Source organism: Pseudophryne corroboree, chromosome 6, assembly GCF_028390025.1.
Source record: "Pseudophryne corroboree isolate aPseCor3 chromosome 6, aPseCor3.hap2, whole genome shotgun sequence".
Classification (NCBI taxonomy): domain Eukaryota; kingdom Metazoa; phylum Chordata; class Amphibia; order Anura; family Myobatrachidae; genus Pseudophryne; species Pseudophryne corroboree.
This window is the reverse complement of record NC_086449.1, coordinates 240,927,542-240,954,942: the sequence shown is the minus strand read 5'-3', so window position 1 is coordinate 240,954,942 and position 27,401 is coordinate 240,927,542. Positions and strand designations below refer to the sequence as shown.

The 27,401-nt window shown below is 44.9% G+C and overlaps 1 protein-coding gene across 2 annotated transcripts in view; it reads right to left on the bottom strand.

The window, feature by feature from the left end:
- The window catches only part of LOC134931921 (ras-related and estrogen-regulated growth inhibitor-like protein), a 93,775-nt gene that overhangs the window by 53,184 nt on the left and 13,190 nt on the right, over positions 1-27,401 (bottom strand). Inside the window, exon 4 of one of the 2 annotated variants that reach the window (XM_063925795.1) lies at positions 17,104-19,605. The exons of the other annotated variant lie outside the window; for it this stretch is intronic. Within the exon in view, the coding sequence (XP_063781865.1) occupies positions 19,177-19,605 (429 nt within the window). The 3' untranslated portion in view covers positions 17,104-19,176. Of the gene's footprint in view, positions 1-17,103; positions 19,606-27,401 lie in introns of those variants that run through there. 2 annotated transcript variants of the gene reach the window in all.

Genomic DNA, 27,401 nt, shown 5'->3' with positions numbered 1-27,401 from the left:
AGACAGCTGTGCCCCCAGCCGGATACGGTTGTTAGGGCGACACAGCTTAGGTCAACAGTCATTAGGTCGACATGGTCAATATGTTGACATGGTCATTAGGTCGACATGTACTAAGTCGACAGGTCAAAGGTCGACATGAGTTTTTCACCCTTTTTTGTGTTTTCCCATACTTGACGATCCACGTGGACTACATTTGTAACGGTAATCTGTGCCGAGCGAAGCACCTTGCCTGAAGCATGGCGAGTGAAGCGAGCCATACGAGAGGACACGGTGCACTAATTACGAAGAAAACTACACCAAAAAAAGTCCAAGAACTCATGTCAACCTGTTCACCTGTCGACCTAGTACATGTCGACATGATGCCCATGTCGACCTTCAGTAGCCGACCTAATGACTGTCAACCTAAGTTGCGTCGACCCAACGACCCATACCCCCCCCCCTTCCCCCAGCACCCCCTGATGGCGGTACTGTGAAATAAATAAATATATATATATATATATATATACAATAAGAAGAAAAGTACCAGCGGCACTCCGTTGAAGTAAATGAACAAACGTGTATTCAAATCAAAACAGCATCACAATGGTCACATAAAGAACCAACGTTTCGGGGTCCTGAGACCCCTTTGTCAAGGCGTGAACAGTGTGTAAAGGGAACCCACTTAACTTTATAGCACCCAGGTGAATCCCGCATGTGGAAGTGAGCAGGGCCAGACGTCGTCAGCCCCAGGAACCGCCGGAGGGCTTCCGGCGTCTCCAGGAAGTGACGTGATGTCGGGTGTGTGACGCGGCTGCCATGGCAACCAGCGCCGCTCCCCGGAGCACCCGCGCCGGCCCTGTGAAACAAAGTGGACAGAACACTGTTTGTACGCCTATTGGAATTGACTTTAAAAAGGAATTATTTCCTATTTGACGGTAAATTCTATCTCCAACTGGCGAGATGCGCCATGGGCAGTAATGTGGTGCCATCTTACGCTAACACTTACATGTTCCGGGAGGAACGGAACATCTTTTTCACTAATCAAACATATTTCCAGAACATCTTAGCGTATTGTCGTTATATCGATGATGTCTTCATGCTTTGGACCGGCAGCAAAGAAGAGTTTATCCGTATGATGGAAGATATTAACCAAGCAGCGGTCCACATCAAATTTACCTATCAGTCTGATGCTTCCAGCATCAATTACTTGGACGTACAAGTCACCATTTGCAACAACAGCATTTGTACCTCCATCTACACCTAACCTACGGACAAAAACACAATGCTTCTGGCCAGCAGTCATCATCCTAAACCTCTCGTTAGAGGACTACCTCGGTCCCAATTAATACGTACTGCCAGGATCCACAGTAACCATGACACTTTGGGAGTTCAACTGGATAGAGTAATTAACAAATTTCTTCAGAGAGGCTACAACAAGGCTGACTTGCTGAAGCATAAACATGAGGTCATGAAGATGGAAAGGAAGGACCTGTTGCGCCCATCAACAAGAAAGAAAGATGACATAATACCCTGGAAAAGCCAGCTCTGTACGTCCAGCCCGGTGATCCAACGGGCCACTCGGGCGTTGTGGCCCATAGTGGCCACTGATGAAAAGCTTGCCTGTTTTAGAAATAAGAGGCCAATGAACTGCTTCATGAGGGCCAGAAACATCAAAGACACTATTGTGCATGCCGACATCACGGGCTTCACCAGTTCCACACCGCCTCATTTCCTCACCAAACAGCCAGGCTGTTACAAATGCCTGGGGTGCACTACCTGCAAGAACATGATTAGTGGATCGTCCTTTAAACATCCATCCATGGACCTTCTGTTCAAATTAAAGCACCTTATGACCTGCACGTCCACTCATGTGGTATACTTCAGGGTATGTAGGCAAGGGTATGTAGGCAAGACCATCACCAGCTTCAGAACAAGGATGGCACAACACAGATCAGCCATCAATGCGGCCATCAAGAAGGGGAGCTCTGACCAGCCATTGGCGCAGCATTTTGCAGCAAAGGGACATTCAGTAGCGTTACTGAAACACATGATCATAGATCACGTTCCGGCAAATCTCAAAGGGGGCGACAGGAGTGGCACTCTATTGAAGTTGGAGGCTCGCTGGATATTTAAATTGAAAACTTTTCCACCGAAGGGACTTAATGACAAGATCCAGTGGAATAGTCTTTAACATATCGAATTTAATGTTCTCATTCTTATTTGGGCTTCAGTTATATTTGTATATGGACATCATTGGCCTGAACTGTAGTCATGCCTTTAAGAATCTACTGTTCACAGCCTGTTATCTTCTTCTCACTATCTTTTGGGTTTTTCCCTCTTTCCTTCCTTCCTCTTTGTTACGTCGCTTTTTTTATTTCTACCTTTTTCTGCACGTTTTTCACTTCTTTCATCTAGCACACCGTCCAACTTGGCACTTCACCTCTTTGACTTACCCACACTTTTTATATATATCACGCTCATCACATTTTTTGCTTGTTGTTTTTTACATTTAGTGCCACGTTACTCACATTACACAGTCCTCTCCCCTTTCTTTCTTTCTCTTTCACTATCCTGGTTCTTCCCAGGTCCCCTCTTTCCCTATAATCCTCAGACTTAGCCCTTCACATTTTAGTTTCACCACATACACACCACATAGCTGACCTTTGCCGTTCTTTTCCTTTCCCTGTTTATTTCACACAGCTCCTGTTTCTTCTTCTTATAATTTATCCCTCTTTTTTCTATTACTTTAATCCTTTTCCTAAGTTCCTCTTTTCATTTACAAACGTCTGTTTCTCGCCTTTTTCTCTCCCTTCCTTTTTCTTTTCTTTTTCACCTTTCCTTACAGCTTTCTCCCGTTATACCCTCCGGGGTGCGCCCCCTGTATCCATCTGTTGTCATCCTACCATGCCACCTCACACACATCATTCATGCAATCCTCTATATGTTTCATTTTTCCATGCATTGCGCTTCATTAATTTACACACTGTCCTGTCCCCACTGTGTTTTTATAGTACAGTGTGTTCCTTCTGTAGTTAACACACTCTTATTTCTCTTCGTCACTTTGTTTCACAGGGCCGGCGCGGGTGCTCCGGGGAGCGGCGCTGGTTACCATGGCAGCCGCGTCACACACCCGACATCACGTCACTACCTGGAGACGCTGGAAGCCCTCCGGCGGTTCCCGAGGCTGACGGCGTCTGGCCCTGCTCACTTCCAGGTGCGGGATTCACCTGGGTGCTATAAAGGTAAGTGGGTTCCCTTTACACACTGTTCACGCCTTGACAAAGGGGTCTCAGGACCCCGAAACGTTGGTTCTTTATGTGACCATTGTGATGCTGTTTTGATTTGAATACACGTTTGTTCATTTACTTCAACGGAGTGCCACTGCTACTTTTCTTCTTATTATGGATTACCGTTTGTTGCGGAGGGCACCCGGACTTGTCACACTACATTGTGAGTGCCGGGCATTACAATATATATACATACACACACACACATTTGTATATGGAACGCAGAGGCCGATATTTAATCAAATCACGTTAGCTGTCCCAAAGAAAGCGGATTGGGAAAGAAGAGGATGCAGCGCACCAACACTTTTCTTATATATGGTCGTGGGAAGAAAATTCAAGACACAGAAAAAGTTTTTTTTTAAATGACCACCAGGCAGCAATTTCGGGATCCGGTCTGAAGATCGACAGTGTCTAGGTCGACAATGTTTAGGTCGACCACTATAGGTCGACAGTCACTAGGTCGACATGGATGGAAGGTCGACAGGGTTTCTAGGTCGACATGTGCTAGGTCGACAGGTCTACAGGTCGACATGAGTTTTTCACATTTTTTTTCTTTTTTTGAATTTTTTCATACTTAACGATCCACGTGGACTACGATTGGAACGGTAAAGTGTGCCGAGCGAAGCGGTAGCGGAGCGAAGGCACCATGCCCGAAGCATGGCGAGCGAGGCGAGCCATGCGAGGGGACGCGGTGCACTAATTTGGGATCCCGGTCACTCTACGAAGAAAACGACAAAAAAAAAAAAAATCCTCATGTCGACCTTTAGACCTGTCGACCTAGCATATGTCGACCTAGAAACCCTGTCGACCTTCCATCCATGTCGACCTAGTGACTGTCGACCTATAGTGGTCGACCTAAACATTGTCGACCTAGACACTGTCGATTTGATGAACCACACCCGCAATTTCTACTTGCAAGGTGCCAACATTAATTTTCTTTAGCGCCTCTAGCAGAGGTGGGGCTGCAGCACAGTCCAAAATTCAAATAGGGGAACCCCACCAACTGCCAGTGAGTCCTGGGTGGCGATGTTTGGCAGTTTGTGGGGTGGCAGTTTGTGTGGCTCCTATTTTGGAATTTTGGACTGCACTGCAGCACCACATCTTCCTGACGGGATCAGTACTAAATGCCGCTGGTCGGAATCCCGGCGGTCGAAATACCGACGCCGGAATCCCGACCACACAATGCCGACAGGGGTGGCGAGCGGAACGCAGCCCCTTGCGGGCTCGCTTCGCTCGCCACGCTGCGGGCACGGTGCCTCGCTACGCTTGGCACACTATTATATTCTCCCTCTATGGGTGTCGTGGACACCCACGGAGGGAGAATATGTCGGGATTGTGGCGGTCGGGATTCCGGCGTCGGTATTTCGACCGCCGGGATTCCGTCCGGCGGCATCTTGACCGGATCCCTTCCTGACATGCCTGGTGTTCCACATATATCTCAGTGTACAGCTGTCTATAACAATAGAGACCTATAGCTACAGGACTGCTCCGACCATTAAAGGGAATAAAAAGAAATAGACTAATTATTCTCATTGTATAATACATTACCTGTTTTAGTAATTTAACAGTGGTGAAAGATTCATTGTAAATAATTCTTTTTATAAGGACATTTGACATTTCAAACAGCGTTTTAATAGCTTTGATTTATTATATTTCTTAATTCCTCATTCCCCATTTCCTTTAGAATGTTACTCTTTAAATCCTATATTTATTGCAGACAGCTTTGTAGAATATATTGACGCTATAAAAATAAAATAAAACATGTCTGCAAGTGATGTATGTTTTGGATATTTCATCTGCATTGAATGGCATCCTCTAACCGCTTGGCATATGTTTGCTATGTGGAGCTTTTCAAAGCCGCTGAATTTAAAGGGGCAAAAATATGAAAATGAAATACCCATAAAATAAGATTTTTGAGTATTTAAGAGATGAAATAATAATAATGGGGCTGCTGATGAGTTGAAGGTACCCTCATTTGCGGAGCATATCTTGCACGACTTTACAATGAAAATGGACGTACACAAGTACACATCTGAAGGGACTATTTGGTCTGCTTCCTTGCCTGTGCGTTCTTCAGGTCAGAATGTAACTTTGTTCCAGGAGAAGAGCTTATTTTGAGGAGTTTAAACTTGACTATATTTTATTTGAATATAAGTTTCAGGGATAAACTAACAAAGGCGACTTTCCATAAAACATTATGCAGTAAAGTAGTTTGTCTGTCACGCACATGGAGGATGAGGTAGTACATGCTGTGACAGGCACTGAACCAGCAGATTCCCTGTCACACATATCTGCAAGTGAAAGTAAAAAACAATATTACAGAACATCTGCTGTGAACCTTCTGTTTTTCTTTACCTGTATATCTGCACACGCAATATACAGGAGTATGAAGACATCTGGCTGCCACATGAAGTCACTCCTCCTAGACCAGGGGTGGGCAATAAGCAGCAAGCAACACCCCCCATCCCCTTCCACCCAGCCCACACCTGTCCTAGACAGAAATAAGAGCAAATATACTTTCCAGCATTTCTCTTTTGCAAATCAGGACACTACTCAGAAGGTTGCATCCAGCTGAGGGATGATTACATCCCCCAGGTGTGTGTCTAATACTGCTCCTAACACTTCTTCCCTTCTCTGCATTTCCACGTACACCTGTGTGGCAGTGAGCGGAACATACTGTACCTTCCGACATTCCGGCAGTGGGACAAAAGTCAGAAATGTCAGAGCAGCAGCACATTCCCTTATAATAATGACGGTCCCTCCTAAATCAAGACTATGTAACATTTGGCAGATATATAGTATTGCCTTCCTGCCTTATAAACTGCAAAGAAAAAGTAATTTTACCTTACACATCACCAGATTCTATTTCTTATATCATTACCTGTTCATAAAAGCTTATCTATCCACTACTTAACTATGTCAGCACATAGTCTACTCTACCTCACTTTATTGCACCCTCCAATTCTCCCACTTCTCTTTCCTGCCCTTAGCCCCCCCTTACACTGGCTCGCTCCTTTTGTCTTACGCTAGTCTACCCCCTTCGCTTTAGAACGTAAGCTCCAAGAGCAGGGCCCTCCTTCCTTCTCTTTCTCATTACCGACTTCTCTTACATACCAGCTACACTCTACACCAGTGTTTCCCAACCACGGTTCTCAAGGCACACTAAAAGGCCCTACAGACACGGCGATACGCCGCCGAGCTGCCCGACCGCCGATACGGCAGACGGGTCACCCGGCTCCATAGCAATGCAGGCAAATATGGACGAGATCGTCCATATTGGCCTGCATGCACAGCCGACAGGGCACCAGCGATGAACGAGCGCGGGGCCGCACATCGTTCATCGCTGGTGCCTCCACACTGAAAGATATGAACGGTATCTCGTTCATTAATGTACGAGATCGTCCATATCTTTCAGTCAGATCGACCAGTGTGTAGGGCCTCTAACAGTCCTGGTATTAGTGATGGGTGTGGTATGGTATGCCTGCGGCCGGGCTCCCGGCGACCAGCATACCGGCACCGGAAGCCCGTCCGCCGGCATACCGACAGCATGGTGAGCGCAAATGAGCCGCTTGCGGGCTCGCTGCGCTCGCCACTATTCTTCCTCCAGGGGGGTCGTGGACCCCCACGAGGGGGAAAAACTGCCGGTATGCCAGCTGTCGGGATTCCGGCGCCGGTATACTGTGCGCCGGGATCCCGACAGTCGGCAACCTGAAGACCACCCATTAGTGATATCCAGGCTTGAACACAGGTGACTTAATTAGTACCTCAGTTATTTTGATTTAACCATCTGTGCTGGAGCCTGGATATCACTAAAACCTGCACTGTTGGTGTGCCTTGAGGACCGCGGTTGGGAATACCTGCTCTACACCATCTCCTTAGGCTGTCTGCACCCTGACTCCACTCCTTCATTTGTTTTGGTTTCTTTAGATGACCTAGACCTATTATCTGTGCCCATGCTAATAGCAGGAGTGAGATTGTGCTGAGTATTCCCATTGTACCCCTTGCATCCAGGGCCGGCGCCACCATTAGGCAGCTTTAGGCAGCTGCCTAAGGGGGGTAGCACTTAAAGGGCGGCGCTGAGTTCAACTAAAAAAAAGTTCAACTAAATAAAAAAAAATTGAGGGAAGTGACTGTGTCGCTCACTTACCCCCGCCCTCCCGACCCGGTGACAGGGTAAAAGATCTGCTCCCTCCGCAGGGTCTACCAAACAACGTAGACCACGGCACGGAGCTGCTGGAGCTCGAGGAGGCGGCCGGGGGCGGGACATCCACACGGCGCAACTCACTGACTCACTAAGCAAAACAGTATGGTTAGGGTGTGTTCCAGAACAGGCGCTCAGCAGCTATGGTATAGCAGACCTCATGAGATGCCACCACATCTCCAAAACAACAAATACTACCACAAAATCAGAGATCTGTGTTTATAACCACAGCGCTTTAACACAAAATTATAGACAAATAAAAATCACCATAACGTCCCTTAATGAAGGTTCCTGTGATGGAGTCCTCAAAGTGAATGTTCTGATGGAATTTCTCCAGAGTATAGTAAGTAACATGTAAGGGAATAAAAATAAAGACCAATGTGTAGTAGATTCCTTTTATGTATCCACAGTTCTTAGTGTATTTTTTATATGATAAAGAGGTGGCTTAGGAGCGTACCCCACTCACACTTTGATTAAGAAGCTATAAGCCCATCAAGGTTTCTTTGCCCAATGCCGTGGCCTCGCCCACTTGAACTACGCCCGGCGTGATGTTTTAGGATGGATATATATATAAATGAAGCGTACCCAAGAACTCACACTCGCAAGGTGGGTGTTAAACACATCAAGGTATCTTTAGTATGGAAAGGAGTGAAATATGGGTCCACTCAAGCGTACCCCAACTCACAGTGCTCGGTGTGATGATACTCCCATAAAGGTATCTTTCGGTTCTGTTTCCCGGACTGTGTTCATAAAGTGGTAATGTTGGCTCCCCAAAGAAACTCACTCTCCTCAAGTGGAAGCAGGGGGGTACACAAATTTAATAAAAATCACAAACATGAACACTTAAAATGGAGTCCATCCATAAAATAAACAAATAGAAAAATAGCAGCAAAAATCGGCAAAGGGGTTAAAAGTTCCAAAGCAGCAGAAAAGTTTTTGTTTGAAATATCCAATAGGTAAATAACTACTCACACTCCTGTTGTCAAAATGTTTCAGCCCTGGCCTGGGCCTTTATCAAGACATCTACCGATATATTGGCGCGTCGCTGTGTGTGTACAGCGGTCGGCCGACCGCCCGAACACATGCTGCGGTGGCCGGCGGTAATTGACAGCTGAACTGGGCGGGCGTGCGTACACGCCCGCCCAGTTCATGACATCAGTCCCCGACGGATCGGGCAGTGTGTATGCTCAACACACTGCCCGATCCGTCCATAGATATATCTGCAGATCAATTGATCTGCAGATATATCTTTCCAGTGTGTACCCAGCTTTAAGTTAGAAGTTTTCTTCTGTGGAACACTGTTACATTTTGTGAAAGAAGAATTCTTGAAAATGGAAACAAGATAAAAACAGATCCTGGAGCATCGCTGTAAACATAGTGTACTTCCAAAATGTGTTTCTGCATAAAATATGGGTCCACAGAAAATGTGATCGCCTCTGCCTGTAAATCAGGCAGAGGCGGTAGCGGAGCTGAGGGAGGGGGGGGGGGGGGGGGGGGGCTGGCAACGCTCTGTTTCCGGGGAGAAGACAGAGCGTTGTGGGGGCGGGGCAACTTGAACGGTGGGCTATGCTGCATGAACGGGGGCATATCGGGGGCGCGTGATGTCACACGCAGCTGACCGCAACAGGTAAAATGGCGCCAGGATACCTGCGGCCACAGCTAAGGAGTCATCTTTAGTTTCCGCTGACAAGCAGAAATTGTGAAGCGATTGCAATTTCTGCTTGTTGAAAGGGGGGGGGGGGCGCCGGTCAGTATGCTGGGCGCCATTGCCTATCGATGGGCGGCCCCCAGCATGCGGCCAAATGGATAGCAAATTGTACTGATTAGCAGAATTTGCTATCCTTACTGAATTAGCCCCTTAATGTGCAGTTTACGTTTCTTCAGATTTAATGGCACAATATCGGAGAAAAAGTGAAGTGTGTACACACTTTCCACTGTTCTGTCTGATGTGACTTTAGTAGCAGCACGCCCTTTGTGTCTGTTCAGCAGATATTTTAGACAGATGAGTGTCACGGATCGAAAGTAGATTTTAAAGGTGTGTATGCATGAACAGGTACTTTGATCAGGACTTCCGGTGGCAAGTGTAATCAAAAGTAAATTTGCATCGAAAGTATGACTGTGTACCTAGCTTAGCTGTTACTGGGCCTAATTCAGAGATGTACACAAACATGAAGTTTACATACATCTCAGATGGTGTGAGAACTGTAGATGCGCTGATGCTGCAATGCTCATCTGCAGATCTTGGGGGTGATTCCGACCTGATCGTTAGCAGGCTACTTTTAGCACTGCTGCGATCAAGTAGTCACCGCCTACAGGGGAGGGGGGATGCGTTGTGCAGGGCTGCAAACCGCTGTGCAGAAAGCTGCACAAACTGCACAGCTCAGGACTTACTCACCCGCTGCGATGATCTTGTCTGGAGCTGACGTCAGGATCCCTCCCTGGAGACGGCTGGACACGCCTGCGTTCTCCTGGACACGCCTTCAAAATGGTGAGTAGACACCCCCGGATGGCCTCTTCCTGTCAATCCTCTAGCGTTCGCCGCAGCGAACGCTTTCTTCCTCCATTTCGTCGCTGCACTGCGATGGTGGTCTCCAGGCAGCGACGCGCCTGCACATTGCTGCCCATGTGCATATGCAGTTCTGACCCATTCGCACGGCTTCGAAAAATTGCAGCGAACGGGTCGGAATCACCCCCCTTGTTCTGTGATTTTGCAGACAGTGTCCTGGCCATTTGGGGGCGGAGCGGTGCAGCATCAGGCAGCATTACAGAAAATGGGGGCGTGTTGGCCCTGTTTTCTGGGCGTGCTTCATCCTTGGATGGAGCTGCACTTGTTTCAGCACCGTGAATTTTTTGGCGATCCTGAGTAACCTGAGGTTACTCAGTTGACTGATGTCCACGCAGATGACCTGATGCTGTATCCTCAGATGCAGCAGCGGATCAGAGAAGCCAGCAGGAGGTGTATGGTAGGGGAGCAAAATAGCATCTTTATTACCATTTTGTTCTGCATTGTACTTTAACTGACACATACACAGACAGGTTGGAAAGTCCTCTGACATGAATGTCTGTAGTTAACCTGAACTTCATATTGTTGTTACACTGACATTTTGCACCTTCTTTAGATAGTAACAGAAACTGCTAACCTTTGCTTAGCCAATTACACAGAAAGATCATGTTTATACCTTTTTCTGGACTGATGTTTCCAAGCTTTGGGGGTTATTCAGAGATGGACGCAGATCTTGCTTCTGAAAATAGTTTGGACACGGCTGCGTTGTCCAGACCGTGCCCACACAACGCTGTGGGGATGCCTCCCCCAACGGCTGCCGCTGTCAATCACCTTGCAACCGTATCTTGGAAGGATGCAGTCACATTGTGATGGGTCACGCATGCGTACTATGGCCAGTGCACATGTGCAGACCACCTAGATGCAGCCACTGCGTGCGAATGTGTGGCCGCGTCCAGGTCTAAATAGACCCCTCTGTCCTCTGTGATATAAAAACTAAAAAAAAGTGACACAAGTTGCCGAATTAAGTTGCTGTGATTTGAAGCACACCAAGCTGTCCTGAACCCGTGTACGGCCAGGATTTCCTGATTGTATCCAGCCTAGAAGTGGGGATGCAGCCCTGGATACCACAACCACTTGAACTCATCTTTTGTTAAGTACTGCTTATTAATATTATTATTATTATTATTATTATTATTATTATTATTATTATTATTTATAAAGCATATTTGAATACATAAACGGTCTTGTCCACTTTATTTAATTCTGTGTATCCAAAGAATCCAGTTCCACCGTGAACAGGAGGCATCTATTTACACAAGACACTATCTGTGGCATTAGCATACAAAGACGCAGCGGCAAGGGATGTAGCCATAGCAAGAACTTTGTGGGCTCCATAGCATCATTTTGAAGGGGCCCTTCCCCTTTCTAGACACCTCCCTCCACACCAGTTGTTTATTTGATGTGCCATAGTAGTGCCCTAGTACATTTGATGCACCATAGTAGTGCCCTAGTACATTTGATGCACCATAGTAGTGCCCTAGTACATTTGATGCACCATAGTAGTGCCCTAGTACATTTGATGCACCATAGTAGTGCCCTAGTACATTTTATACACCATAGTAGTGCCCTAGTACATTTTATGCACTGTAGTAGTGCCCTAGTTAATGTTATGCCCCATAGTAGTGCCCTAGTTCACATTATACCACACAGTGCCCCCAGTTCATATTATGTCACATTATAGTGTCCCAAATTAACAATATGTCACATTGTACTGCCACCAGTACACACGCCACACAGTGCCCCCTGTTCATTTTATGCCACACAGTGCTTAGTGGGCAATTCCAGAAACATGGTAGACAACTTTATGGTCTGGGTGCAGTTAAATCATGCCTCACATATGGGCCCCTTAGCAATTGCACGCACTGTAGCTACGCTCATATCAGTGGCTGTTACAAAAGTGTCCATCTTTAAATCAGGCCTGCTGACTGGCCACTGATTTGCATATTAAATGAGAACACTCATATCTACTATAGTCAATGTGCAACAATGTTTTCTTGTTAAATTAATTTCTTGGTGATTGCAGTTGCGATGTTTGGCTGACAAAAAATTATGGAAGCTCTATATTGAGAATTTTACAGCGTCCCTCTATGGGATGTGAGGCATACATATAACAAAATCCACTTACACCCATTCAGGCACACGAAAAGTTATTTTACCTTTTATTTACATTTGCTATTAGGTTTGATTTCAATAAAAAGCTATAATACAATACAGCAGGTATAATATTCCTACTTCTGTATAAATAAAAGTATATTAAAAAAATTCTAAAATTCACCCACAATTCATATAATAGATGTATGATCATTTAAGAAATAACCTGCCAGTTTCAGAGGTCAATCTACAATCGGCCAATCAGAAGCTGCTATTTAGTGCTGGTGAGCATCTTCATCATCAGTGTGTAATTGCAGCAACCATCAGGTATCTACAAGTGAAACTTTCGTGTGAATCTGCTTTAGTCAATGGCATGACTAGAGCCTTGGTGGCCTCTGGCAAACTCTCAAGGTGGGCCTCCTATTTGATTTCTACAAACCCTTAGGTCTACATGTGCAGCTTGTAGGTACCAACAGAACCAAACAGGGAACTGGCAAATGAGGAGGGAGCTGTACAGGATGCTGGTCAGAGGCACTCCCAGGGCACAGACACACCAACAGCAGTTGCTGGCGTACCCGCAGGGAACCTAACTCCACAGGTGAACATGAATGACAGAGGAACCTCCTCAGGTAAGCGACAGACAGCGGGTGGTCAGATGGGCACAGAAGGCTGTATTGTTGGCATAGACGCAGCAGACGATGATCCAAGAGTTCGGGCCTACTTGACCCCTGGGCTTGGAGGGCCTCCTTCACCTTAGCCGATGAACACTAGCCACCCTGTAGTTACACTACTAACTTTAGTTTATAATTATGCAAACGCGCCCTTTCCTGTACTCTGTTCTGTTTGATCATCCCTTTACTGGTTCCACTCATAAAGAGATGTGAGTACCAAATCTACATATGGGTGGTAGTGTGAGCTTTTTTTTGTGGACATGCTCTGCAGTGTCGTAACTAGGCATTTTAGCGCTGTGTGCAAGAAATGGCATTGGTGCCCCCCCCCCCATGTAAGATAGGGGCAGTGCGCGCCTTAGGCGCCCGTAAAATATATAGGGGCATGGCTTCATGGGGAAGGGGCATGGCCACACAATAATACCAATTCATACTACGGTGCACAGTAGTCTCCATTATTCAAATTACGCTGCACAGTAGTGCCACTACACCAGGTAAAGCCCCTTTTACACATTACGGCAGACAGTCCCCCTTTTAACAAATTACGGCAGACAGCGCCTCCTTTTTACATATTACGGCAGAAAGCGTGCCCTTTTTACACATTACGGCAGACAGCGTCCCCCTTTTTACACATTACGGCAGACAGCGTCCCCCTTTTTACACGTTATGGCAGCCAGTCCCCCTTTTTACACATTACGGCGGCCAGTCCCCCTTTTTACACATTACGGCGGCCAGTCCCCCTTTTTACACATTACAGCAGACAGCATCCCCCTTTTTACACATTACGGCAGACAGCGTCCCCCTTTTTACACATTACGGCAGACAGCGTCCCCCTTTTTACACATTACGACAGACAGCGTCCCCCTTTTTACACGTTACTGCAGATAGTCCCCCTTTTTACACATTACGGCGGCCAGTCCTCCTTTTAACACATTACGGCAGACAGTGTCCCCCTTTTTACACATTTTGGCAGACAGCGTCCCCCTTTTTACACATTACGGCAGACAGCGTCCCCCTTTTTACACATTACGGCAGCCAGTCCCCCTTTTTACACATTACGGCACAGCGTCCCCCTTTTTACACATTACGGGCAGCCAGTCCCCCTTTTTACACATTGCGCCAGACAGAGTAGATAAAGAGAGAGAGAGATAGATACATACTTACCATCTCTCCCTGCTGGCAGTTAGGCTCCTCAGTGCTGGCAGATCCCGGGCAGGGGGGAAGGAGGAGGAGAGAGGGAGACTGGAGCCGCAGAAGCACTATGTAATTGGTAGAGGAGTCGCTGCAGCTGTCCCTCTGCTTCCGCATTGGCTGAGCGCCGCCGCTGTGAATGCTGGGATGAGCGAAGAGCATCCCAACATTCACAGCAGCGCCGGGCAGCCAATGGGGAAGGAGAGGGACTGCTGCAGCGGCACCAGTACCAATTACATAGCGCTGCTGTGGCTCCAGTCCCCTTCCCTCCTCCCCTGCAGCTCTCCTCCCCTGCCTCCGGCTTCTCCAGCGCGGCGCAACCAGCACAGCAGAGGCGGCTTGTAATGAGTCAATTTGACTCATTACAAGCCGCTGGCCGTTGCGCCCCCAGGGCGACTGCGCTGTGTGCCAGGCACACCAGGCACACACGTAGTTACAGCGCTGATGCTCAGTACAGATTTTTGCGGTATATGCTAAGCAAATGCTCGGTCCGAGTTCCACTTTGTGTAAGTGTTACGTTCACATTAATTCACAATTGTGATAAACTTTTGACTCGATGTTGCACAAGCCAGATCGTTCAGACAGGGCTCTACTTCTAGTAAGAATAAACATTTCTGTCATAGCTGTATTTGTTGATTTTTGTTGCATTTTTAGGCACCAATTAACTACTCACTGTCACGACAACTATGCTTTTAAGACTAACGTGCATTCTGCTTCCAAAACACCTCAATGATGTAGGCTTATATTTACAAATCTTCTGGAGGGACGGTGAATTTATTGGAAAATGTGAGATGGTTGTAGAATGCAGTCACAGGAAAGCATTCTTTCCACAGTTTGGTTCTGCAATAATGAGGCTGAAAGTAAGTAAACACGGCCCTCTGCCTCCGCTTGTCCAAGTAGATTTGTTTTACATGAAGTTTGCCTTTCACAGATGAAACTGATTCAGACAGATTAGGACATTTCACATCTCCATATATATTCAGAGTGACTTGCAGTGATATTTAATGTATGAGTTTATATACTTGTGTAATATCAGTGGCGCACCCAGGGGGGGGGGGGGGTTCCGAGTACCCAGAAACCCCCCTCCACTAAAAAAAAAAAAAAAAGAATTTTTTTTTTTTTTTTTTTTAGCTGCATGAGTATTATTAATGACTGTCTAGCGTCCTCTGCAGCCTGCTGTCTTCCTGGTGGCACTTGCAAGTGCAATAAAAGTTTACTTTATTTTAATTATAGTACATATATATCCATGTGCCTACATATATACACATGTATATACATACATACATACATACAAACACACACACACACACATATGATATATATATATACATGTGTATAGATATATGTGTACTGTATGTGTGTGTATATATATATATATATATATATGTATGCATGTTTAATATGCTATGTATATGTGTATATGGGTTCACTACGATCTCCCGGCGACCAGCATACCGGCGCCGGGAGGCCGGCCGCCGGCTTACCAACAGTGTGGCGAGCGCAAATGAGCCCCTTGCGGGCTCGCTGCGCTCGCCACGCTACGCGCGCCACACTATTCTATTCTCCCTCCAGGGGGGTCGTGGACCCCCACGAGGTAGAATAAGTGTCGGTATGCCGGCGGTCAGGCTCCCGGCGCCGGTATGCTGGTCGCCGGGAGCCCGACCGCCGGCATACTGAAGACCACCCGTGTATATGTATGTGTGTGTGTATATATATATATATATATATATATATATATATGTGTGTAGATATATATATATATATATATATATATATGTGTGTAGATATATATATATATATATATATATATATATATATATATACACACACACACACACACACACACACACACACACACACACACACACACACGTTTTACGGACCCAGCATATACTGGGTCACCTCAGTCCCCACCCCAGTGATTGGCTCCGTCCAGTTCTGGAAACCCCCCCATGCAAATCCTGCGTTTGCCACTGAATATATATGTGCCTTTTCAACTTAGGTAAAAGAGGAGTTTATGGGCCAAATGTAATAGAGTGAGAGTTTCAAAAAGTGAGAGATTTGGTAAGGTTATACAGGTTTTTTTTAAGTGGCAATCATTTACACAGCAAGATCAACCTGGTTTTGCAGTGTAAATGATTGCCACTTTAAAAAAAACCCTGAAAAACCTTACCAAATCTCTCACTTTCTGAAACTCTCACTCTATTACATTTGGCCCTATATGTCACCAACTAAAACAATTTTTAAACATTGCTTTAAAAAATTAATTACCCCTCCCTACAGTGAATAGAGGGGTTCCTCCCCTCCTAGTGGCTCTCAGATGAAATTACAACTCCACTAAGAAAGACAGGGCTATTAAATTAACTCTAATGCACATAACGTATATAATTATGAAAGCGCAAGTTACTCAGCACATGTAACTTCTGAAGCCAGCACTGTAACTGGGCCACACCCCCTGAGTGCATGACATCATGTGGAGGGGGCAGGACCACCAACGCTGGGAATTACAGCAATGCCCGGACCATCCTCAGGGTTCTCTGGGGGTGCTGTTAGGGCTGTGATGTACACCTCTGAAATGTCCTAAGGATGCTCTGGGCGGCACTGCAGCAGAGACCGTGGGGCAGTGATAGTGCCGCCTACAGGGCTCTGTGTTCTATGCGGCGGCAACGTACGCACACCCCTAGGTACAGACCTGACTGGAACTGAACTAAAGGTTATTATGAATGTTAGAGTGAAGCACTGGTACATTGTAATGGTTAGTTAGACATTACTTGTCACAGCGATAAGCGTTTGTACACTGGGTACACTAAAAATGCCATCGGTGCCACCTCCCCTTCCCTTTCAGGGGAGGGATGCCCACTAAGCAGCTGCAGGGGGAGACATATATTTAGTTACTTTTTAAAAGTAGAATTATCCTGTAAACTGAAATAAAATATGCTGGTGCAATATAAATACCTGTAATTGTTATTGATAATAATAAATACTTACTAGGAATGCATGCTAACGTACCACGGTCATAAAGATGGACATTACAAATCATATAGGTAACGGCAAACATAATCATATTAATCAAGAATATTTTATTTGTATATTGCACATATTACACAAAGCATTTCAAGTATATTTTAGTTTGTTATTTACATATATATTTTATTTAGACAGTTTACACATGTTAAGGTAGGATATTAGAGCCTATACAAATATACAATAATATATATATATTTACACAATATGTATGTTACAATTACAGAAACCAATGTAGTAGTACATGAGATTGTCGGACACACTAACACAACATAAATCACTTTTTCCAGAGGAATTAGCAAACTAGGCCTAAGTATCGACATATATATTGACAGCAGAAGAGTGATTTTTCCATTTTATCAATGAAACCATCACATATTACATGCATTTTTTTAGTTTGTTCAATATGGAGCAATATTTTACACAACTATTGTATCAAATTTATCATCATAACAGAACCATCTTAGTGGCGTTTTTCCCATATACAGTACATATGAAATGTACATTGAAAAAAATAAAGCACAAAACTGCAGGGCACAAAATCCTCTTTGGTGGCGCTGTTTGCGGAGATCTCCCTAGATTACTGCCAAAGTGTATAACAGAGGAGTTTAAGGATGGGTAGAAGTCTGCAGTGGCCAATGGAAAGATTGGCCTAGAGAAGGGTGTACAGCCATTTCCATTGCCCAGATCACTTGACTCTTGTACAATCGTAGTGCTGTCATAAATCAGGTCTTTTCCTAAAATTTTAATGAGAGACTTTGGACCTTCTACTTGCAGGTGTACATTTCCAGGTGCCTGTTGCCCAATGTACTAAAAAATGAAAACACACAAAATTGTCAGATGTAATAAAAGGAAATCCAATGTCCTCTCGCTCTCATCATATCACTTAGGGTATAAATGATCCTAAAACTAGCAGTATTTAAGAAGAGAAATATTTTGTTTGATGATCAAGGTGTTAGGTTAGACCATTGTTCTGACATTTAAAGTTTTGTATGACTAGGTAAGATTTTTAGATGTAAATGTATGCTAGATAATGTTGCAGATATCTGAAGATGCGTGCAAAAGTGCCATTTTACATTCACGGTCACACAGTGGTTAACATTTCTCCCTCATAGCCCTGAGGTCTTGAGTTCAATTCCAGACCAGGGAGTACTCTGTGTGAAGTTTGTATGTTGTCCCAAATATTTGCATGTGTGTGTGTTAGGGAACTCTACACTGCAATGGGGCATGGACTGATGTGAATGACAATTTCTTTACAGCAATGCGTAAAATAGTGGTGTAATATGAATAAACTATGATAATAATAATAATAATAATGGTTGGCATTAGTGATCTGCTGGTTGTAAGGATCCCTTTTAGAATGTGTGCCACTCTTCTTGTAAGTTTAGCACCAGCAAAGGATCATCGGTACGTGCCAAAGCCTTGTTTCTTAGAGCCCAAACTGGTAGAGCATGAGATCTATGCACTCTGCATTCCAGAACATTGGAATTAACTAGTTCACTTTATGGCTGAACTGCAAACAATACAGACATCTGTTTATTGTGATTTTAGAAATTAGCCATGAGGTGCTTCTGGATTGTCACAGCACGGAATGTCTGCTACACACATTCCTTTACCCTCATAAAAGTACAATCCTTCCAGTGCACACAAGGAGCATTGCTGTGGAAACACAAATACGTAAACGAGTCAAAAATAATAAAAAAGTGTCTAATCATCCTATCAAGAAAACCCAATTACCTATATATTTGTTCCTTTCACTATGTGCAGATGTACATAATGATGGAGCCAAGGTACATGATAGAAAACAAAACAAGGCAGACAGCAACATGAGGGAACAGGCCTGATTAGAGATAATGAGTAGATGAAAGCTGAGAACTCTTTAGATCTTCATAAGTTTGTATTGAGGCTCATCAGACAGAAGTCTTTCCATAGCTTTGTTTTTACAGTGGCAAGCAGTGATTTTTTTTTTTTTTTAACCAATATCTCCTCTGGCTTTTTCCATTTTACCGACAACTTTATATAAACCATTGAATCTACACAGGAAAGAGCAATGCTCACCAGTACAGTTCTAGTTATACTGTGGGTTGCACAGTAATAAAGTCCACAGTCAATACAAAAATAATAAAGGTGCAAACATCCCAGATGTTAAACTCATGCCAAATATTTCAGGTGTTAAAGAGAATCTGTTCTTCTCCTGGCGAACACTGCTGACATACTCTTTACGATGCCTCTTATTCCCGTCCCCTTCTTTGTAACCAGCTTGGATTCTTTAATTTTGTCTACTAGTCCATGAAAAACCATCAGAACGCCGTGGTAGGCCTCTGCTGCTGAAACTTCGTAGAAGTCGCAGTCCATTGACAGAGCCAAGAGCCTCCCTTCTTCGCTGGACACGGTTCGAAGGTGATGCAGATCACGCTTGTTACCCACAATTACAATGGGCAGTTTCTCTGGACCTAAACAGTCTTTGGAAGCTTTGATAAGCTGGATTGTCTGACAGATAATGTTGAAACTGGCTCTATCACAAATGCTGTAGACAAGGACAAATCCATCAGCCCACTGAATCCGCTTCTCCTCCTCTGCGCAGCTCTCTTCAGTTGGCTCCTACAGCGAAATAAGACTAAGTAATTAGTAGTTATCACAGATGGAATTTGTCACTAAACTGAATGACTTGCAGATCACGCTGCTGTAGCATGAACTTATGACAGACTCTAAATACACCAGAATATTGCTCAATCAGCTGCAGAATGGCCACTACTCTGTGCTGTCCAATATATTAAGGGGTGATGCAAAAATAAACGCAAGCTGGCCTTAAATGCTCCTAAACTAAATGCGCTTATTTAAATAACAAAAATAGGTATCTTGTAGTGCGTCAACCACAGCTGTCTATACACCAGTATTTGGAGCTATACACCAATGCTCCTATAGAACAGGTAAATACATACAAATAAATACCAGGTAAATGGTGCGTAGGTAAAATATATACAATACTCCCCTGTAAATTCTGTTATCCCCACTGACCATATGTCTCAAGTTAACAAGTAAGGAGAGAAAACACAAACACATATTTGTGTAATACTGTTTGGCTGGGTAATAACACTATGGGGGCTATCCAATTAGCCCCGATAAGCCACCACTAATGCGAAAACGGGTCATGTAAAAACGGGTCTGTGGCCGCCGAAAACCTGTGTTTTTGGGAGGAAAGGTATTTTTTACGGGCAATCCTAATTGGATAGCCTGTAAAAAAAAACATTGGTGAAACGTCGGAAAAAGTGCAAAAAACATGATTTACCGAGGCGAATAGGATACTTCCCTATATGCCTTATTTTATATACAATATATAACATATCCACCACCCAAATATATGGAAATATTCAGGATTGCCCTACACAGTACACTTACAGCTCAAAGCTGATAGAAGGCATTTAGTATATACTCCACATTATAGCCAGCACCAACACCACCTTATATAGGATTGCTGCCCCCACACACAGCAATCACGGTGCTCCACTTGTTATTGAGCATGTAGATATGGTCAAATACAGATGCCTGGACCACCTTTTCTGTATATCCAAATGTTCCGCCAGCTTTTATTTAAAATTCAGGTAAAAAGTTAAAAACATATTTATTTAAACAAAAGACACGTGCAGCTGGATCTCATACTCATACATGGAAGTAGCACCATAACAGCTGGCAGCCGGGATCCCAAACATTATACAGAATTCTTCCTTATATAAACCAGCATGGTCCAAAATAACGTCATCAGAAGTCCCACCAACGTGTTTTGAACTGTCCAGGTTCTTTTTCAAGGTGTCACCTTAAACTCTGTGTGATGTTTGGGATCCTGAATGCCAGCTGTCATAGGGCTTGTCAAAGTTGAAAAATATTGCAGTACATACATTACGTACAAACTACGCACAGATGGCCTCCGTGCGCGTACTTGCTCTGCCGTGCGTGCGCATATTCGCAATTTGCGTATGGTCGCTCCCGCGGACCTGCGTATTAGCGCGTGGTATGAGTATTTACGGTAGAGTTTGTGAACGCATGGAAAAGCCATCAAAACACATTACATATTTAATCCAAATAGTGCACATTTTACACATAGCCTCCCTGCACTACAGCAGCAAGTTAGAGCAGTTTAAATGGTTTCAGAACAAAGGGATTCACCTTTACAGGATAGGAGGGGACAGAACAAGGTTATAAGGTGGTGTTTGGTATCCAGCTGTAGGGTATTTTAAGGGTCACATTCCGATGTTGGTTTGAGGAAGATCGCATGTTCCTGCGGATAGTTATGTGCAGGAGCAGAATATAAATATAAACTGTATTTACTGTACATTATGTATGCGGCGGGAATCCAGAGGAGACAACCCACAAGAGCAGTTGGAACAGACATCGCCCACCTATTCAAACCGACCTATGACCTCTCCTGTACTGTAAATGACCATCCCTGTGTCCAATGGACAAAGAGATTACAGTATCCATTGTGTTAAGTTTTGGATGAATTGTATAAAGAGAGCCTGCTGCAGGCCTGGTGAGACACAAGACTCACAAAGTTATCTATTAGATGACCGAGGACCGGACCGGGTAGCGCGGCGAATCCAATCACGTATGTACCATTGAATGTAGCCATTATTCTGTTGTATTGTATTGTTTGTATTGTAACCCCCTTTCAGCAATAATACGCTGTGGTGTCGGAACCCAGTGGTTTAACTACAGACTGGTGTCGTGTCTTTCTTTCCCTGCTAAGGTTTAAAGTGTATTAGTATCGCATTGCATTGCTGTATAAGGTTTAAAGTGTATTCATTGGGTGTGTACGCGCTGTGTGTACTTTGTACCGTCAGCGCGGCATTTGTATGCAAAGTCCGTACGCAGTACAGGACTCTTTACGCTAATAGCGTAAAAAGTCCGTAGAGTGTGTATTAAGTATAGCAGCCGCAGCGGCTCCATGGTAAAGTGTATTTAAGGTGTGTTTAAAGTATAGCTTTCATTCCTGTATATAAATCAGCATTCGCAGGCTACTTCCATGTGAGCTGGTTGAACATCTGGATATACAGAAGGTGGTCCAGAAATCTGTATTTGACCTTATCTACATGCTCAATAACAAGTGAATCGCTTTGAGCGCTTTGTGTGTGTGTGTGTGTGTGTGTGTGTGTGTGTGTGTGTGTGGGGGGGGGGGAACAACCCTGGCAATCCTATATAAGATGGCGTTGGTGCTGGCTATAACGTGAAGTATGTTCTATATGCTTTCTATCGGTCTTGAGCGGTGAGTGTACTGTGAGGGGACAATCCCGAAAATGTTCATATATTTGGGTGGTGGACATGGTCACCACAAAAAGAAAATTTATATTGTTTATCACATAAGGGATATAAGTGTCTATTTACTAAGCTTTGGAGAGTGATAAAAGTGGAGAGAGATAAAGTACCTGCCAATCAGCTCCTAACTGACATGTTACATAATGTGTTTGAAAAATGACCGTTAGGAGCTGATTGGCTGGTACTTTATCTCCGTCCACTTTATCTTTCTCCACAGCTTAGTAATTAGACCCCATAGAGTTATTAGCAAGCCAAACAGTATTACACGAATATGTGTTGTCTTTTCTGTCCTTAAATGTTAAATTGAGACATACAGTCAGTGGGGATAACAGAACAACAGAATTTACAGGGGACTATTGTATATATATTTTTCCTAAGCACCATTTACCTGGTATTAATTGGTATGTATTTAAATACACTTATTTGTCCGTATGAAGTGTTGTACTCAACTCTGCGGCCAGACTGCTCCTATTCGTGTGGTTTGATACCAACCATCATCATTACTGCACATGGTTACCCATCCTAGCTGTGATGCAAAAGACAAGTCTGATAACATGCATATTTTTGCACCTGATAAACCAGCAATTGTGCCAACATACCCTTTCTGATCATAGCTTATGTGAGAATGCCCTGTTCCAGCAAAGTTATATCTTTCTAGTTGCAAGTACGACTCTGCTTTTCCTGTACATACGTAAACCTTAATGCGGAGCATACGCAGTGTGAAAACACAGAAGATACGCTCCACAAATGGGTGTATGTTACACTCTGCAGCAGCCACTAGATGTATATTTCACAATTTTTACTGTATAGCAAATATTTGTATTCATTAGTGAAAGTTAATCCGAAAGTATCAACGGAGATCTCTAAAACCTGGAGCAACTTCACTGTTCCTCTACACTAGTTACAGCGAGGAATTATGCAAATTCTAACCCCAATAGCATGCTGGGAAATGACCATCACTTTCTTTAGCAATGATCTGGAAGTAAGGCGTAAACCGCAAATATACAAATATCCAGCATGAAATGGCACAATACAATTATGTTGGTATTAGTGTTCTGTGAAAAAACCGAAGCAGTGGGGATATTGTAATGACCTTATTCGTAACGAATAGTTGTGGGTCCATAATTGTGGGCTGTCATGTCTGTTAAACTGATAAACACAAAAGCAGATCATTAGAATTCTGTCTAGTTTCATTGACTCATGTCCCATTTGCCTGCTTATTTCCATTGTGCACCCACTAAATCAGAAATGTCATTTATCTCAGTATATACAGTACAGGTACTGCTCATCATCAGAGACCTCAACATGGCAACCACAAATCAGTAAAAGCCGACATTAAAGAATTGATGTTAGCCGGTATAAAAAAAAAAAATATCACTTTTACAGTACTACCATTACTACATTTAAAGGTGATGCAGTTAATATCCCAACGGTTGGGATCCTGGTGCACAAGATACCAGCGCCAGAATCCTGACACACAACGGAAGAGGACATCTCCAACCGTGGCTATTTCCCACCCAGGATTGGTCTTTCCCTGGTTAAAGCCGCAAAAATGTGGTGCTCTATTTGTACATCACAATCAATGAGTCTGCACAGCTGACTCATATAGGAAGATAGAGTTTGGCAAACACATAAAAAAAACACTGAAAGGTTAAAGACAGAACATTGCCACTACTGTGGGACAGTTCTCAAACAGGTGGGCAGCTGTCTGTACCGTGTGGCAGCTCATGTGGCAACGTTTTTCTATGACCAGTGCTGTGTAGTGCAGGACATTCCTGGGGGAAAATATATCTTTCAATGAGTTTGCCCTTTAAATTGGTTGAATACACCCTTTCAGAATATTTTAGTGCACAATTAAAATACCCAAGATTAGAAAGAGAAGGATAATAAAATTACAGGTAATGGTGTCCAATAACTAAAAAGCAGACATAATAATCATCAACTTAGCAGGGACGTGCAGTCAGGGGAGGCAGAGCCTCGCCTGTCATATTCAGAACTAATGTTTAGAATAATACAAAGCAGATATTTATAACAGGTTTTGTGTTATAATATCTTCTTTGCATACATCATTATCATTGTCAAAACTTACTAATTCGATATGAGAGGCAACGACGAACTTTGCCTCTCCTTTAACAATCTGAGACTGTCTGGAGCACAGGGTGGGGCCACACCGCCAAGTGCAATACTGCGCTGGGAAAAAGGATCAGTGGAGACAGCTATCACATGTGCCTCACTGAGGGGGCCGTGCCTAGAGCTGATTGTGAGGTAGGTGTTGGGGAGAGGGGAGGTGTAACACACGGCTGCTTGACCCTCATGATTGGATGCCTGACTACGGCACATTGTGTAGGGGAGTGGAAGTATCTTTGTCCACCTCTGCTGCCTGTATAACACAAGCGGCCTCCTGCTGCTGTGTACTGTATGCTGGGTTGGGCTCTGGTGACTGGTAGCCGGCGGTCATCCTCTATGGAGGGTTTTGATGGCCGCAGGTCTCTCTGTGACTGAACCCCTGTCTACTTCTCAGTGGACCTGCATGGCTGAATGGCACCACTGCTGTTGCGGAATCCACAGAAAAGTATTAGGGAAGCAGGTGTTAATTATCGGAAATCCGAGGGGACAGAGAAAGCTGCTGAAGGGAACATTGTCCCTGTTTCCAGCACTACAGCGCACATGTCATTTGCTTTCTGTATGAGCGTAATAGCAGTTGCACTATCCAGGGTGCCATGCTACTCACCAGCAGCACAAGTCTGGTGTATCTCTTTTACCCCAATTCTTGCACAGAGCACTGCAGTCTTGTGCCCCCACCCCACCCCACACCACCAAAGTCCCCTCTTCCTCTCCTATCTCTCCTGCTTGGCCGCCACCGGTCTATCCCGTCCAAACTCCAAGAAGTCAGCCAGCCTCTACTTATATGGCAGAGAACTGACAGCAGCAGTACGGAGACTGGTTCTGGGGAAGGAAAGCTCACCCCGCCTGAGTCGCGTTCCACACTGCAATGCTGCAGGGAAATGAAGGTCAACAGGTACAGGGAGATGCCGCCGCTGCCAGGAACTGTAGTATATGCGCAGGGGCGTAAGTTTAAACCAGACGCCCGGAGGTGAATTAGACAATTGTGTGCCCCCCCCCCCACACTCACACAGCCTCATATGTGCACACACACACAGCCACACTAAGAGACACATATACACATGCAAAGCCGCATACAAAGACAGCCACATATGCAGAGAGCCACATATACACACACACACACACAGCCCCATATATGCACACTGCCCAAATACGCGCATGCACATAGCACCATAGCATAAACACACAGCCCTATATACAGTATATAGATAGATATACACACAAAGCCCCATATAGACACACACACAACCCCATGTATATATACACATACAGCCTCCTGTATATACACACACAAAGCTCCATATAGGACACACATAACCCCATGTATATACACACACAGCCCCATACATACACATAGCTCCATATAGGACACACACAACCCTATGTATATACACACAGTCCCATATAGACACACATACAGCCCCTGTATATACTGTACACACACACAGCTCCATATAGGATACACACACACACAACCCTATGTATATACACACACACACACACACACAGCCCATGTCCCTAACACTACAGCCACCGCTGCTGCTCTTCACCAATAGAAGAGGCATCTTCTGGCAGCAGCTCACGATTCCCATCTTCAAGCTGACCCTCTGAGCCGGGGGTGGGGAAAGAGCTGGCGGGAGACGGGTGAGCAGGGCTGTGAGGAGGCGGGAGCATTGCCTGACACACTGCCGGCAAACTCCTCCTGCCCCTGCTGAAAGTATGGCGTGCGCCGCGCTGCTATACACGGCAGCGCTGATCGGAGCGCTCTCCCGCTGCGCACGGAGGCTGGAGCTCAGCAGAGGCAATGGAGACGGTCGGGGCCGGGCCAGGTGCCCTCTTTAGAGCTGGAGCCCGGCGGCGACCGACTCCGTTGCCTCCGGAACTATCGCCACTGTATATGCGTTATACCCTCACTCCTAGGATCTGCTGTTGCTGATCTCTGCATGGCAAGGTAAGGAGGACACTAATCTGTCCAGGATCTACTGTACTTTGTGTGTTTGCATCACATGTGAATCACTCCAAACCCAGCTTTTAAAATTTACTGTGTGGGTCACCTGGCTGCCTCAGGGCTCTCTCTCCTGTTCTCTCTCATTCTCTCTTACACCCCTCTACATGTTTCTCTCTCTATCCCCCTGTCTTCGCTCTCTCTCTCTCTCTCTCTCTCTCTCTCTCTCTCTCTCTCTCTCTCAGGTTTTCTCTCTCTCTGAGTGAGATGCAGGAAGCTAAATATACAGCCAAACCTTTGAAAATGCAGTGTCCGGAGGTTTGGCCGTATACCACATATGCACCAAGCCCCGGGGCTTGGATGTGGTGGGCAACACCATCTTCATATAGTGTTGCCCAGTAGAAGCCTGTGGACTTCTATTTCACTGCCCCTTCTGAGAGGGATTCAACTGGATCCCTCCCAACACCCCCTGCGGCGTGCGTCTCTCAAGGCATGAGCAGATAGGACTCCGGAAGTCCTATCATCGCAAAGGACAGCTCTTATAGCAACCGCTGTCCTTCATGATTTTCTTCATGCTTACAGCATTGGTAAATGCAGATAAGCATGCAGAGAGTGGCAGGATGCATCGCAAGCAAAATGCAATGCTTGCTGCATCCCGCCCTTCGCTCTCTCTCTCTATCCCCTTTCTCTCTTCTGTTCTTTCTCTCTCCCCTTTCTCTCTTCTGTTCTCTCTCATTCTCTCCATTCTCTCACCCCTCTCTTCCTGTTCTCTGAATGGGGGAATTCAAATGTTTGAAAAGTCAGTTGGGTGTCTGTTTTTTCCTGTCTATTAGATAAGAAAAAAGACATCCAACTGACTTTTCAAACAATTGAATACCCCCCTATTTTTTATTCTATTCTCTCTCCTCCTCTCCCTCACCCCCTTTCTCTCCCTATCCCCCTTCTCTCTCCTGTTCTCTTTCTCTTTTCTATTCTCTCTCTCTGAACCAGTGACGTGCGGTAAGGTCAATGGCTGGGG